At 31.6% G+C, this 16868-nt stretch overlaps 1 protein-coding gene across 5 annotated transcripts in view; it reads right to left on the bottom strand.

Moving 5' to 3' along the window:
- FSTL5 (follistatin like 5) overlaps positions 1-16868 on the bottom strand; it is a 1111808-nt gene that overhangs the window by 84554 nt on the left and 1010386 nt on the right. For all 5 annotated transcript variants that reach the window (XM_079921028.1, XM_079921031.1, XM_079921029.1 and 2 more), the window contains one exon: positions 3662-3780. In XM_079921028.1, coding sequence (XP_079777154.1) covers positions 3662-3780 — 119 coding nt within the window. The remainder of the gene's footprint in view (positions 1-3661; positions 3781-16868) is intronic.

Raw genomic sequence — 16868 nt, 5'->3', positions numbered from 1 at the left:
GATAAACCATAATGGAAAAGAATATGAAAAAGAATATATATATATATATATGTATAACTGAATCACTTTGCTGTACATCAGAAATTAATACAACACTGTAAATCAACTATACTTGAATAAAATAATAAAAAAAAGAACTAGTCTGGATGTCATTGTGAAAGTATTGTGGAGGTGATTAACATTTAAAATTAGTTGGCTTTATAGAGACACAGATGTAGAGAACAAACGTATGGATACTTAGCGGGGAAGGGGGGTAGTGGGATGAACTGGGAAATTATGACTGGTATAGATACACTATTATGTATAAAATAGATAACCAATGAGAACCTACTGTATAGCACAGGGAACTCTACTTAATGCACTGTGGTGATCTAAATGGTAAGGAAATCTCAAAAAGAGAAGATATATGTATACGTACAACTGATTCACTTTGCTGTACAGCAGAAACTAACACAGCATTGTAAAGCAACTATACGTCAATAAAAATTAATTAAAAAGTAAATTAAATTGGTTAGCTTTAAGTAAGACAGACCACCCCCCGTAATGTGAGTGGGACTCATGCAATTAGTTGCAGGCCTTCAGATTTAAGAGTGAGGTTTCCCACGGAAGAAGGAATCCCACCTTACGGCTTCCACACAGAAATCTGTTTGAGTTTCCAGTCTGCCTATATATGTCAGACTCAAGACCCCAGTGCTGACTTGTATCAGCACTCTGCTGGCCTAATCTGTGGATTTTGGATTCCAGACTGAACACCAACTCGTATCTGAATTTCCTACTGCCTGGCCTGCCCTACAGATTTCACACACGTGCGTGCCACTCCACCCACCAGCTCCGGAGCCAATTCCTTAAAATAAGGAGATGGAGGCAGACAGTGATGGAGAGATATAGACCCAGATCCAGGTCTGGACAAGGATATAGATACTAATCCTATTGGTTCTGTTTCTCTGGAGAAAAATGTTCTCTTGACATAATACTCAACAATTTTCTCATGAAATTATTTTATAATTAGAAATGAAATCTAGTAGAATGTGGCACCAAATAGCTTACACATTCTGAAATGCACATCTTCTTGTGTTTAAACAGAAATAAAATAGCTTCATATAAGAAACACATTTAATTCAACATTTATTCTCAAAGCATACTGCTGTCAATTTTTCTTTTTCTACTGCTGTATACTTGTGTATCAGGAAAGTGTCTGGGTATACATATTCCAATTATTTAAGTTTATCTCACATTAAGGAATAACAAAATAACAAAGCAATAAAAACTTTTACGAAATAAAAGTTTACCTACTCTAGCCTTTATTTCATATATATGGGCTATAATAACTGCATGAGAAATATGTCTCTCTTTTTTGGTATAAACAAATGCCTGTATTCTGCATTTTACAATATAATCAGGATGTAGTTTTAGCCAATTATCCATTCTCTATATTATTCTTAGTGCTTTAACAAATATATTGGTCAGCTAAAATGTATTTGTATTTCAATTTCAACATCCAACCAGTAGAAATGTCATAAATTTAAACACACATAATTTGATAGTTTCTCTCGTCTTAAAAATACAAATCTAACTTTTCTTACACTTTTTGCTTAGTTTTCCATTAGCATATAGAAAGTCTTGTAAATTTTTGTTTTATATAAGAATGTTAACTTTCTATCCTTATATTTCTTTCTATTTTGCAGTATGAATTTCTGGCATAATCCCATGTGTAAGATGGCTGTAAGATTTCCACGGGCGGTGATTTGAAAAATCTGATGCAGTCAATTAGTTCTTAATAACTAATAATCCCTGCCTTGTCATTGCTGTGGATAAGGGTTCTCAGGTTGAAGGAAATGAGTTAAGGCTGTCATCACCGATGTTTGGTTTCTATCTCCTCTTCAATTTTAATTTTTTATAGAAAAGTATACATAATTTATATATGTATGTATATAATTTCTCACTATATATATATATGCATGTGTATATATGTGTGTATGGGTATATATATATATATACATATATATAGAGGGGGGGGAGAGAGAGAGAGAGAGAGAGAGATCGATCTACTTGTTTTAGGAGGCAGTCTAAGTAATCAAAGGTTTTAAAAAGAGACATTCAGGTAAGTAAACTTCACATCCCTATATTCCAGACATGTCACAAAACTATCACATCAAATTTTCCTTGTTTTTTCAGCTTTAGATTCCAAATAGCTAGCTACAACACTGCCAATCCCGTAGGAATCAGAAACACTCTTTTGTTAAATGATTTTGCTTTGATTTAAATAACTATTTTGATGCCACATTTGCAATATCTGTGTGTTAGCCCAAATTTCTCATCCATAATGTTTTTATAAAAATATACACATGCCATAAAATTGAATGACTTGCTTTATCAGAAGCAAATATTTATATTTTTATATGTGTTTCTTTACATACACACACACCTTATTCAAAATGGATTTAGTCAGTATTGATATCTGATTATAAAACAAAACAAAACTGCACATACAATTTAAAGTGTTTTCACACTTGTTAAACTTATAGTTTAACAAAAATGGTAATGATTCTATTCAGTAATTTAGCCTTTAAGTGAAATATTTTTAAATTAAAAAGTTTCTTTTGTTTTAAACACTCATAAACATATTGAGTTAAATCATTTCCTTTATTTAAAATAGGAGGTCATTAGACTGCTTTGTCCTACAGAGTGTCTGAGAGATGCTGGCCTATCTTATCTCATTCTCATGTTTTTCCTTCTTCTCATTCTAGGACATGGCTTTAATTTGTAAATTGTTGTCTCCATAAGTCAATATGTGGCAACACTGGCTACTGGTAGGCTCAAAATAGGAGTTGAAAGTAAAGGATCTAAACCAGGGCATTAATATCTATTTTGCTCATATCTTGTCGCCATGCCAACCTTAAAATGAGTATCAAGACAGGGTTGCATTCTGAGGTCTACCAATATCTTACCTTATTTTGGGTGTCTGGTGCATGCGTGTACTTGTGTGGGAACACAAAGGTAACGTGGGTATCTTTAGTATTACATATTTTGGTGTACACATATTTATGTGGAGATATACATAGCCATAGCAATATAAAATTAATTATTATTTCTTATTATCCTGCACAGAAGTACAGTCCCTAGTATGTATAGGCAATATGCATTTTGTCATATATGCTTCTATTTTCTGAAAGCTGACCAAAATTTTACAGAAAATAAATATTTCTGTTAAAGGTAAGTACATGTAATTACATAAAGGTACATGAAAAAAATAAGATGAAGAATAAATGGGCATCAACATTTATAAAGCATCTAATATACCTCAGCTTCCCATCAGATTATTTATAGGCTATATTCTTTCATTACGTTAAAGTAACCATTGCCTGCCAAAATGGGAGACATTCTAAATTAAGGAACAGGTGAAGTTTTTATACTGTGTTCAGTTTTGATATTTCACCTCTAGTGCCTTTATTTTAATTACAAACAGGTCATTACGAATACACAATATATTATCTTCCTCTTTAAGTATAAAACCTGCATAGAGTAACAGACAATATCATAGTTTTAACACTGTCCTACCCACATGTCTCATATATGTGTAGATTTCATTGTATTTCCAAAATACAATTCTACTTAACAAAATTACTATATAAAACTGTAAAGGAATTTTTAAAATACTTGCCTGAAATCCAAGGAGCTTTTCACTAGGCTTAATGTGCCTCTGAAATTCACATTCTATGGGTTGTATCACTTTGATTCCATCTTCATAAAACACATAGAACATGTTCCCAATTCCCAGACCTTAGGAGTAAAAACACATTCAAAAGTTCAAAATAAAATTACCAGAAACATTTACAACCAAAACTCAGTGCCCCTCACATTGCTGGTGAGAGATCAGTTTGTGAAGTCCTATAATGCTACTAAAGCAGACCGTGTGAGACCTTTACCATACGCCCAAGCAGCTCTGCAATATTATGCACACAGTCTACTTCATCTCTCTGATCTGCAAGTCAGTGATTTCTTTAACATAATTCAACAAATGTTTCACATATTTAAAAATAATTATAAATGGAGATAAACTCTTTGATACCTAGATTATGTCTGCTACCATCCCTACTTAATTTAGGTGCTGATTAAGACATAAAAGTGCTTTTTGAAGAATCGTATTTATCCTATTTCTATTAGAGTTCCCTAAGGGAAATAAAATGGCATTCTTTGCAGGAATTTAGCTTATATAGAGACTTTTAGAAACAAAAAGACCAAGTTCCCCAGATTTTGGAGAACATGTATTTTCCTAAAATAATGTTTGTAAATATAATCCTACTGGAGGTCTTACATATCAGTTTTCATATTGACAAAGTTTGGGGTCTATTTCTCCAGTTTAAAATTTGAATTAATTTAAGGTCTTGCAAAAATCTCATTTAAATCATACTTTTAATTACTTTTCACAGGGCTGGTTTGGGTGTGTGACATCTCAGAAATTCATCTCCCTTATATTATACACCCACACCTCATGGGTACGGGGTGCTACAGATTAGACATCTGGAATGCCGTGGAGTTCACGGTGGTCTGCACCTGGGGACTTGTCACGTATGACTGCACACCTGTTCTCTTTGTTTCCTCTGCTTCTGCTTTGTCCCAACATGTCCAGACTAAGAGCATGTAGTTCTCCCTTTCCTGATCCTCAACTGAGGACCTCATCCAGGTGTACTGCTTTGCACAATCATATTTATTCAGTATAACTATACTGCACATAATTCAGTGACAACCAATAAACAATTATACTGAAATCTTGATAGTTTGAAGAGCAAATCATTGTTCTTTAAAATGCTTAACTTTTAAAAACATCTACTTTTAATTTTTACTTCACTTGAGGACACCTGCAAGGCCCATGAAGTCAAGCCTGAGGATTACAATAAAAGTTTACTGATTTGTAAAAAAAAAAAATTTGTTTATTCAACTTAAGCCACATTTATTTTTGTTAAATATGTTCCTAGTTAATTTTAAAAGTCACCATCTATTCTTATGATTCAGAGGAAAATGCATTCGATCATAATTATCACTTTATTGGTGTTTATACAGAGTGAAATTATTTCTAATAATGCATATATATTTTAAATGATCCAGATTATTTTGACACATCTTATTATTGGTTTTTTGTTTTTTCCCCCTTGGACTTATTATTGTTTTATAAATATTTTACAGTCCTCATATTTTAATACATGCAATCTTTATCAGTTAATTGTGCATTTTAATTCCAGAGTGCACAATGTTACAATGAGATATTCCAGAACAGTAGCAGAAGTAGCAAGAACTAAATTCAAGTTATGTCTTCATAAAATAAAATTTAAGAGTTGTCAGCTACAATTTATAATTATAGCTTTGAATACAGAGGGATCAATTCCATACCAAAAGGATAAAACTTACAAAAACTGCTTAGGCAAAACATCGATTTGTATTAGCAAGCTTCTGTGTAAACACTGTCAGAAGGTTGATGTGCGCTATGTATCAGTGACTAGCAAATTAACAATACTGGTAGTTGAAACTTGGATCTGATTTTCAGTTGTGTCAGTTACATACAAAGCTCATAACATTTTTTAATGAACATCACTATATTCTCCTTCAGGTACTGCACAATTCTGCTCCACAGTCAGGAGTCTGAATGTGTTTGAACTTGACAACTACTCTAAGTCCAGACAGTTTGCAAAGTTGCTTGAAGTATTCCCTGCCCTTATTACTATGGATATTTCTATTGTGTTATTTTACCATATTCTGTGCACAGTACAGTCAGTGGGATTCCACAGATGAAAGTTCTTGAGCTGTATCTTCCTCTAAAACTCGCTTAATCCATCCAAATCACTTCCAAAACTGAAAGTCCATTTTCTTGCTTTTTAAAGTATGAGTTACATACACATCAGCATTTTTACAGAGTACAAGCTACTTTCCCAGTTACAAGTTATTGAAAAATACAGATAAAGTTATGCAAGGTTTAGTTTGCTTTTGCATTTTATTGTTTTTGGTGGGAATATAACTCCCTAGTGTTTATGAAATAGCAATGCCAACAATGTATCATGTATAAATATATGTTAAAATAATAAGATAAACTGAACACCTATGTATCAATTGCTCCGCTATGAAATAAAACTTTATCTTCAGAGCCATCTGTGTATTCCTCTCTTCCCTACCTACACGAGGGATATTTTGCATTTATTTTCTTGTTAGACATATTTTGTTCATCAATTACTACTTAGGTTTTAGCAGAATTTATAATCTGAATATATGATGCAGATATATATCCTTTTAAATTTGCTGCTATAATATTATAATTTATTAATAATATACTATAATATATTAATAATATACTAGGCACAGAATGATATGAATTACCTGATGCTTGAGATGTGGTAATTGAAAACACATGCTGATTTTCACTTTGGGGCATTTGTTAGCTTAATCTGTATAGGAAGCAATAACATATCTGTGTATGTTCATTATAACTATTAAGTTTCCATGTCCTAACCTTTTTTTATTTTGGTGTGGGAGAATATAACAAAGAGAGAGGAATTTAATTTTCTGAATTCAGACAGCTCAGAGGTAAATCACGACTATAGAAGTCACTGTTGTATCATGGGAAAGTTATTTCCCATGTAATATCTGTGCTGTACTTTCTCCTTCTCAAATTGGGAGAAATAATTAGATTTATGCAGCTGTTGTAAGAAGTAACTGAGATGGACAAAGGAAAACATGTAGCAGAGTGACCTGAACTCTTACTATGAGTTCAAGAAATGGTAACTGTCCCTCTTTTTTATGACTGACATTATGTCTTCTTTGAAACATCAGTGGGAAAAAAATGGTGAAATGGCATCTAACCAAAATGTGATTACTGTCCTCCTGTTTTCCTCAAAGCTACTCTGTGAGATATACTACTAGTACATTTCAGTTTTCTATGAGATTGAATTCTACGAATGCGTGAGCCTGCTAAAAGAGCAACCTGATTTTCTAGTAGAGCCGTTCTCAAAGTTGATCCTTTCAGAGGGTCTGCAAAGTCAAAACTATGTTCATAATAATGCTAAGATGTCATTTGCATTTTTCTCTCTCATTCTCACAAATTAGATGCTTCCAAATGTGGAGTGTAGTTCTCAACAGGCTACTTGACATATGATGTTATGAGTGATATCACAACAGTTCAATGCAGGAGCAAATATAGGAATCCAGCATCTTTTATTCAGTCAGATATTTTAAAAATTTGCAAAATGTACAACAGTGAGTCTCCTCATTTAATATAACTTTACAAATAATGTGGTATTTATGCCTACATGTAATGGGTTATTTAAAACAAATAAATACATATTTTAATTTTCTGTTTTAATTTCTTATATGGTAAATACAAGTGGATAGAAATAACCCACATAAAAAAAGCTCTTGGAGTTGTCAATAATTTTGAGTCCCCAAAAGTCTGACAACCATGTAGGTCTCAATTACCATTCTCTCCTCACTGATGCTTTCTATTGCAGTTTATTACAAAAGCTCCTGACTTCAGTAAAAGCTTTACCACTCTAGTCACGGTCAAGATTAGGACTATGTGCTGTTTTGTCTTTTTTCATCCCCTGTGAAGACAGACACAGGTACTTTGTCTTTTCCAGGTCGACTGTTAATCTAACACAGTATAGTAGTACAAAAAAGTGACCCATAATTTGTTTTTTCTTTGTGAGCTCTTCTTCTCCTTTGTTTTTCTTTCTATACAGAGAGAACATGGCAAGAATTACTTGCAGTCTCATGAGGGAGAAGTATTTCCCAGAGGGTTTTTCAACCAATACTGCACCTTTAAATACATGAGATGGACTGAGAAAAAAATGTATGTAATTCACATTCCTGTCTCAATCCTTTGAGGATTTCTACTCAAGAACAACAGTGTATCATGATAATATAGTTACATTATGTATTATAAATTACATATATATTCCATCGTTTATATCAAGAATAACATTTGGTTAATGTGTGATTATTGGATGAATATTTAAGTCAATAACAAAAATATTTTGTCCTGATGTCTGCCTTCCTCTAACTTAAACCGCCATTACTTTAGCATTTAAATTATGATCAATGGCAAATTATAATCCTACAAAGCACTGATTTGGTAACCAATCTAAGATAATTCAATGTTTGGTGTTAAAGACCTTTATTAGTTGATATTATATCATTCTTTTCCCTTTCAAGTGATCCTAAACTTACTCATATTTTTAATATAGAAGAAATTTTTTTTTTTTTTAGCTAAAGAAAAATATAGGCAAAAACAGATGGTCTATATTGCATCTCTCACCTTGAATAACTCAGCAGGGAGGGATTTTTGTTTCATGAATGTTCCCATTTTTGTACCTCTGTCTTCGGAGTTAAAATCCTTTTCACACACATAACAATACCAAACCATCACACCTCCATGAGATTTCTATGTTATGTTCAACTAAAATTAGACAGACTTCCTCTGTCATTCCTCTAGCAGATATTCTGGGAGTGATTGTGTTAAGCTCTTTATTAGCCACTATTAATCCAGGAAAGTGGGTACTGTATGAACATTATATATTGGTCAGCGTGATATTATCTAAAACCAGTCCTTTTAAGTCAGAATTCAATTTCCTGAACTTCCAAAGATATGCTGAAAAACTTGAATGCAAATTTACGTGATTCATTTCACATTTAATGATTAACATAGCAAAGTTTATAACATAATAGAGTATTTGTTTGCTATGTAGTTTATATTAGGTGAAATCATATGTATAATTATATATGTACACATGTATATGTGTGTATACATATATGCATACGTGTGTGTATACACATATATCTGAAAATGGTTATCTCTTGTCAGATTCATTTTTGACTTGAAAACAGGCTTATGAGATAATTTGAAGCGCTAAAATGTTGACATTTGTTTTCATCAGAGAAGGTAGGGAACTTGCAAATGAAAATATTGACAGCTTTCATCACTTGGGCGATGGCATCGCAGCCAGCCATTAGAAGGCGTGGTCTCTGCCTCACCCAATTATATGACTCACTAAGTCTCATGAATTTAGAAGCCTTACCCTCTGAAAACTCTTTTTCATTTTAACTATTTCACCAATATTATTGTGAGACAGTAATCTGGTCCTGAGAACCTCAGCAATTTTTTTTCTCTAAAAATAATTATACAGGAGGCTCAAGTAGCTCATTAAGCAGGCATGCATGCTCCTATACCTCCAATGCTCCCCTGCAGCATGTAATGGTCTGGACAACAAAATGTGAAAAATCTCAGGCTAAAGGAGTTAAGAGCTGACCTGCTTCCGATTATTCCTTTTCCCCCACTTTGGTGATATTATAGTTCACAAAGCTAATCAGATGATGTAACACGTAAACTTTTTTGCAAGATTTCACTGTAATGTCTACTTGTACCTGGTGTTGGTTGGTGTTAATTAGCCCAACTAATATAGAAATTTATTTGAACCATTTCTATACCATATTTATGTGTGAATAGATTCATAAATATTTATAAAGAATAGAAGAGACAATTTTTATAAATATGGAAATATCAATATACATATTTTTGCTTTCAAATCATTAGATGTCACATCAAGCCAGTAGCTTCAGTTAAATATTGATTCTATAGATATTCATCAAAATAATTTCATGTTATAATAAATTTAGAAAATTCTGTGTCATGTAATGAATCACCCGACATGTCTCCTGAAAGTAGTATATTTAGAAGTTCAGCTTAATCCTGCAGTGAATAAAATGTTTTAAGTTCCTTTAATTCATTAGACCTTATAACATATACCCAAACTGTTGTCTACTAAATAAATACTAGGAAATACTTTATTAGATTATATTTGATAACAACATCATAAAAAATATTGTAGAAGAGACCCAATCCTACTGAATCTTTTAATGTGTATTTTGAAATCATATAGGTAGTAAAATTAGTTGACAATAAGAATGATTTAGCCTTTAATTTACTAGATTGAAAACATCTTTAGAGTAGATACTAGTTCTTATCTTTATATTTCCAGTGCTTTCAAAGTGTTCTACATACAGTAGGCTCTTTAAAATATTTGTCAGTAAATGAGTGAGATACTTCTCTTTGAAAACATTGTATTTTTACACTCCTGCTAACTTGAATCACGGCTGGAAAAGAACTGAAAGGTGAACTCAGAAACAGAGGACACTATTTCATGCTTAAATATCCATGTGATTAATAAGATAATATACATGAAATTCAGTAAAGCTGATTTAGCTCACAAAGTCCTGGATAAGCCAGATTCTGATGTATACATTTAAAAATAATTTTTCAGTTAAACAAAATTTTATAGACCTTACACTTGCATGTAAGTCATATAACATTATGAGAGGTATTATCATTTTAAACTCTCTTTCCATTACTATTCATCTAAAAATGCTTGAAGTTCTTAAATGGGTTCTCCTTGAGATAAATTTCTCTTGGCCTTGGTAAGAACACAAGCATACAAATAGAAAGCACTGCTAGAGTGGAAATAAAAATGGACCACAGAAAAATGTTGTTCGTATTAGTTATTATCCTATCTTTTAAAAACAGAGGTAGAAAATGGCTTTGGAAACTTTATTATTTTAATTATTTTTTATGAAATAATTGTACACACAGTTGGGGTTCAGTGATTCCTCAAGCTGGTCTATTATCTCTGGCCACCATTATTATTACATGCAATCGTTTCTAATTGTAATGCCTTGCCGATAACTGTGGCATTATAAAAAGTAATTTACAGATTCCTATGAATCTAAGTATATTATTATCTCAAATGTATTATCTTAAATATTTTTATTTCAAAAAACAAAATGCTCTGATGATAACTCTACATGAAATAAAATATTTAAAAGCTTTCCCCAAAACATTTCTTGTATAAGTTTTAAAATTACCTGCAAAATGTACTAAATAGCTATGATTTCTCAAGCGCATATTCTGTGTCAAACAAAGTCATGAAGAGTAAGCACATCACTGATTGATGGAGAATAATTATTGAGAACATACATCTTCAAAGACTAACAGAAGAAAAATTTAAATAAATAAAAATGATTTCATATAATGAATCTCAGTGTGATTTTAATTAATCTGCAGGTCTCCTATACTTTTAAGGGTAGTCTGAAGAATATTATATTATTATTACATATCAATGAGTATTATAAACTAATAATGTTAATGACTGTTATCAAGGTCAAATTATAAGGAAGAGTTGTTTCACATATTTTAAGGAGATATACATATCACAGATTTGCAAGGTGAGTCCCAAACTGTATTTCAAGCATTGTTTTAGAAAAGTCTGGCTCAGAGAGGTAAAATGACTCATTCAAATTTTCCCAGCAATTAGCCAGCAAAGCTAGATCTGTGGTACCCAGAGAAATATTTGTTTAATCTCAAGAAGGAAGAGAGTATAAAGAAATGTCTAACCCATATGTTAATCATGTCATATCTGTTTCAGTAATGATCGCATTTGTACGTTCAAATGTGAAATATCCGAAAGGAATAAAATGAGAAGGTACAGTTACACTAGAACCTCTTAAGTAAACTGGAGTTTAAAGGAGCCTTTACAAAAGATTTGAGGAGCAAGAAATACCAAGGACAAAAAAGAAAAAATAAAGTGTTATGCTCATCTTTTACTAATTTTAATGGATCTAAATATTCTAAGATACTTGGACAGTATCTAGCACATTATAAGGGCTCAATAAATGTGTTCTGGTTACTGATATTGTAATTATTCTGCTTCAATAATTTTAGGAAGCTATAACTGTGGAAGAGAAAGTTTTTCTAGGATGGATCCTGAAGGCAGTTATTTTGGCCATTGCGTACCAGGAGTGTAATGACTTATCGATAATTTTCTCCTAAGAATTTAACTACAGCAAACACATTCCTCTTGGTCTTTGTGACTAATTAAGAAAAACAAAGACAATAATAAATGACTGGATGGCATTTATTGAGTGCAGACTATATTTAAGGAGTTGATAAAACAACCCTATTGAGAATTAACAACTACCCTTATTTTTGAGATGAGGAATTTGTGACATAGAAAAGCCCTAGGTTACATAATGGTGCAGACTGGATTTGAATCCATGTCCTTCAAGTTTATAAACTATTTTCTAAAATAATTTATTATAGTCCCTTCATAAGGCAATAGTTTTTATAATTCTTCTTTTTCTAATCTAAATCACGGTTTATTACATAAATTATGTTTAAGCTTGCTTTCATTTATTTGACTAATTTTAATTTTATACTCTTAAAAGCATTTCCATATATTGTAATATAACTTCCTGATTATATACCAAAACTAAATCAAGCTGATGAGGAGTTATAACTATGTTTAATGGTAGCAGTGTACAGAAGAATACTGATTTATGATCAAATAAAAATACTGAGTCAAAATAAAAATGAATAAGGCAATTACTAGAACTGATAGTCAATACATCTAAAAGTTAAGCAAAATAATCACAATAATATAAAAAATAATGGAATTTACTACCTTCTTCTCTCCATAATATGTTAGCTACTGCAGCATGTTTAAAAGAAAAAGGAGAAAAAGAAAAATGAGTAAAGAGTGATTCAATTACATAGTAATATAAATAACTATTAAAGAGGTCACAATCTCTAAGGCAGAACATGCACATAAAAATAGTGAGGATGAACTCAACAATCTATATTAATAAAACAGTAAAATGCTGGGAGTATAATAATGTTCTATTCATGTCTTGAAATAGCCAATTCTTCTTCGGAATAAAGATTTTTGTTGATAGACAAAAAAAATTTTATGTATCACTGAAAATAATGGTATATTTAAGTTAATTTTAATAAAATATATCTTTAGAACACACATTAGTAAAGACTATTTATTTGACAGCTTAGTTAAAAGTTACTAATTGAAACAGTTATAATTTTAGAATTCTCATTAATTATAAGTAATGCTTCAACATAATATGTAATATTCCTGAGCAAGATGAGTTCTTGTAAATACAGGATTTTGAACGCAGAAATAGCCTATTTTTAAGTAGTATATGCTTTCACTTTTTAAGCCAGCATAATAAAATATATCTAAATATATCTTGTTTATTTCAATGCACAATAATGCTTCATATTAAATTATTCCTGGACAACAGGTTATTAAATACTGTATAGGGACTAAATCAACATAGAGTTAAAATATTAAGACAGAAATAAAGAAAAATACCAATTAAAAATATTCTCAACAAAATGCCTGATTCCTTTACTAATCCAAATTTATCTAATTCTATATAATTTCTCTTTTTTTGAAGTATAGTTGATTTACAATTCTATTAGCTTCAGGTGTACTTATATACTTTCAAAGCAGAATAATACTGGCAAAAAGAAAATGTAACTAAAGGAACAGCTCATCCACATCTAATTACTTCCTGCATATGTTAACCATATTAAACATAATCACTTTTTAAAAACTAAACCCTGATCGTCAGTGTAGCAGAGCCAAGACTGGAATCTAGCACTCCTAGCTGGAGGGTGGAGGTCCAAGTCATGCCGTTTTCAGCACCTACCATAGTATAAAAAATCCTTTTTTGTAGAGTAAGCATTTTTTTGAGATTCTTGGCATTTTTAATTCTTTAGCAATACTTATTCAAGTGTGCATTCATGGTACTTGCATCCCTTGAGCACATTTTGTGCTGCTGCTCTTGTTGCCTATGGTGTGCTTGCAATGAATATGTAAAAGGACAGATCCTAGTCACAAGGAGAGAACATGGACCTGAGAAAGGAGAGAACCATGCTAAAAATGATTATAAGCATATGTAATAAGTGCAATTAGAGAAACAAATATCAGGTTCGGTGGCAAGCGACAGGACGGGATAGTCACCTTCAAGGGGCAGAAGCTGGGCAGTGGAGGGACCACTTCATTGGGCTGCTGATGCGCAAGCAAGATGATGCCACCCAAGCTTACGAGGGGATGCCGGGCGCAGGAGGCATGAGATGTTCAAGGTATATCAATGGGACACGTTACAACGTGTTCAGTGAAATTTAAGTAATTGGCTATATTTGGAGGGCAAAACTGATAGAAGATACAGCTGGAGAATTTGACCCTGACAAGGTCAAGAAAGTCTTTTATATTACATGGTACACAGGAGATTAAATTTTCTTCTATAGGCTCATGAAAGATGGAGCCATGATTAGACTAATTTTATTTTTCCGGCTTATAAACAAAGGTAAGTAGACCTATGTTTACTCATATCTCCACCGATGGAATATGGTGTGCCAATTGTGTGCCAGGCATTGTATTCAGCGCTACCATACACAGAATAAAACAGACCCAGGCTCTGTGCTAATCGAGTTTATACACTAGTTGAGGGGGGAAAAAAAAAAAACTGGATTCAAATCATGTAATTTCAAAATTACAAATTTAATATGTTATGAAAGAAAGGAACACAGTAATGTGAATGCTTTTAATGAGTGGATTAGGCATGATCAGTGAAACTGGGGGAAACGTCCTTAATGGTGATGGTGAAGGTGAAGTCTGAAACATGAAGAAGAGGAACCCAGGCAGGGTTGTAGGAATCGGGCTCCCAGACATAGGAAAAGCATGTACAAACCCTAGCGGGTATGTCAAAGCACTGCTATTTTATTATTATTCTTATTATTTCGTCCTGCCACTTGTGGGATCTTAGTTCCCTGACCAGGGATTGAACCCGGCCCCTCAGCATTGAGAGCACAGAGTCCTAACCACTGGGCCGCCAGGGAATTTGCAAACACTGCTATTTTAAAGGACTAATGACAGATATTTTTAAGAGATGCAATCATTTATGAGAAAGTACCAAAAATACATGGTTTGTAATATTAATACCAGATAAAGTAAAATTCAAAGCACTATATAATGAATTTAAAATTATATAAACTAAAAACATAGTATTAAAATATGAAGCAAAATTATTAGGACTAGATACAAAATTTATAAACCAACCATCATATTCTGCTTCTTTCACTCATCACCTTCGGTATTTGAAAAATGAAGGGAAAACCCACAAAGTTCAATAATACAGTTATGATGACTAAATTAGTGTTTTCATAATGAATGTTCTGTAACAAAAACAAGAAGTGTTTTCAAGTTTTCTTGAAAGATAATCAAGAGTAGTCACAAAGTAACTGGAAAATAGAAAGTCTTTCTGTATTCTGTAAGTATATTCCAATAATCATAAATTGTTAAGACATTTTCTGACAATAAAGCAAATATGAAAATGTATTACAAGTATTTAAACCCACTAAATCCTTCAACAAATTAAATATTTAAAAAATAAAATAATAATTCATATAAAACAACAAAAATGCAAAAATAAAATTCAATATGTGGACCCAAAGACTTTTGGCCAGAAGATAATGCATAGGCTTAATTAATTCATCGCTGAACAAAATATATGAGGGAGAGAGAGAGAGAGAGAGAGAGGAAAAAAGTAGAAAGAGGAGGAGATGGGGAGTCAGGAAAGAGGGAAGAAAGAAGAAATGTTTGTAGCTATGATAATTTTAAATCAATGTAGAATCTTTTGGTAATAAATTTGATAATCTATATCATAAAAATTCCAAGGAACTATAAATATCCAAACTGAATGTAAAGAAGAAATTTGAATAAAAATAACCATGGTGCTAATTAAACCACTTTCAAAAACAGTTTCCTCCCAAGATGCTCTTAGAGTCTAAGGCTTATATAAAAAGTATTTACTTTCAAGAATTATACAATTCCAGTTGTATTCAGTGTTGTTAGAATATAGATCAAGATGGAAACGTTCCCATTCAGTTTGTAAAGTCAGCAAAAGGGATGCCAATAAGTGATAATAATAGCAAAGCAAAGAGAATTACAGGATACTTTCACTAATGACAAAAATGACAAATAAAATGCAAGTGAAATTCACCAGGATATTAAAAGTTTGATCATAGACAGGAATTCTCTTGGAATGAAAAAAGGATTTGGTAGAAATTTAGTTAAGAAATCAATTCATCTGATATAATATATTAGAATATCAAATGAGAATGACAAATATAACTTAAATTTAAAAACATAATCTGATGAAATGTATCACATATTACTAAGTGTAATATACTCTTAGTAACCTGGCAAACTAAGAGTAGAGGCATATTTTATATTAATATAAATGTGTTTGTTAAATGTTAAAAATTAACTAGAAATTTATTTTGACAAACCACTTTATTAAGCCCAGAAACAAATATAAATTATATAAGCACTGTAAACTTGTAAATAAAATAATCAAAATTTGAAGCTAAAATGAGTCACAAAGGTTAAATTAAAATGACACATAAAAATCACAAGAGAATTCAGTTAGGTCACAAGACATAAGATAAATACCCCAAATTCTATATTCTTATGTAAGAATTAGAAGATACAATAGAAGATTTCATTTACAATAGCCTCAAAGTATATCAATGATTTACTAAAATATAAAAAATACAGGAAATCAAGTGTAACATTCACTAAAAATATACTAGATGGGACACTATATTATCCCTAGATCAAGAGAATAAATCTTATAAAGATAAAATTTATTCTGAAAATACTTAATTTAAAAATGTCATGTATTGTTATTGTCTGTTTAGAATATGTTTTATATATTTATTGTACAAAGTCAGAATGTGCATTACATTAAAAAAATACTTTGAATTCAATTACACAGGTAAAATAACCAAGTCTATTTTCCTTATATGGCTCTTCATTATTTTTTTAAATTTTTACATAAATGTGTACATGAAAGGGGGAGCTTCTGACACAATATATAAATATGTGACAGATAAAAATTCATTTATCATAACCTGGCTAGTCTAATCTTAATCACTGTGCACTATTCCATCATATGGATTTCTACTTTTAAAAATA

The sequence above is a fragment of the Stenella coeruleoalba genome (genome assembly GCF_951394435.1).
Source record: "Stenella coeruleoalba genome assembly, chromosome: 4".
NCBI classification, from domain to species: Eukaryota; Metazoa; Chordata; class Mammalia; order Artiodactyla; family Delphinidae; genus Stenella; species Stenella coeruleoalba.
Note: the sequence above shows the minus strand (reverse complement) of the source record. Positions and strands in the feature narration are given on the sequence as shown.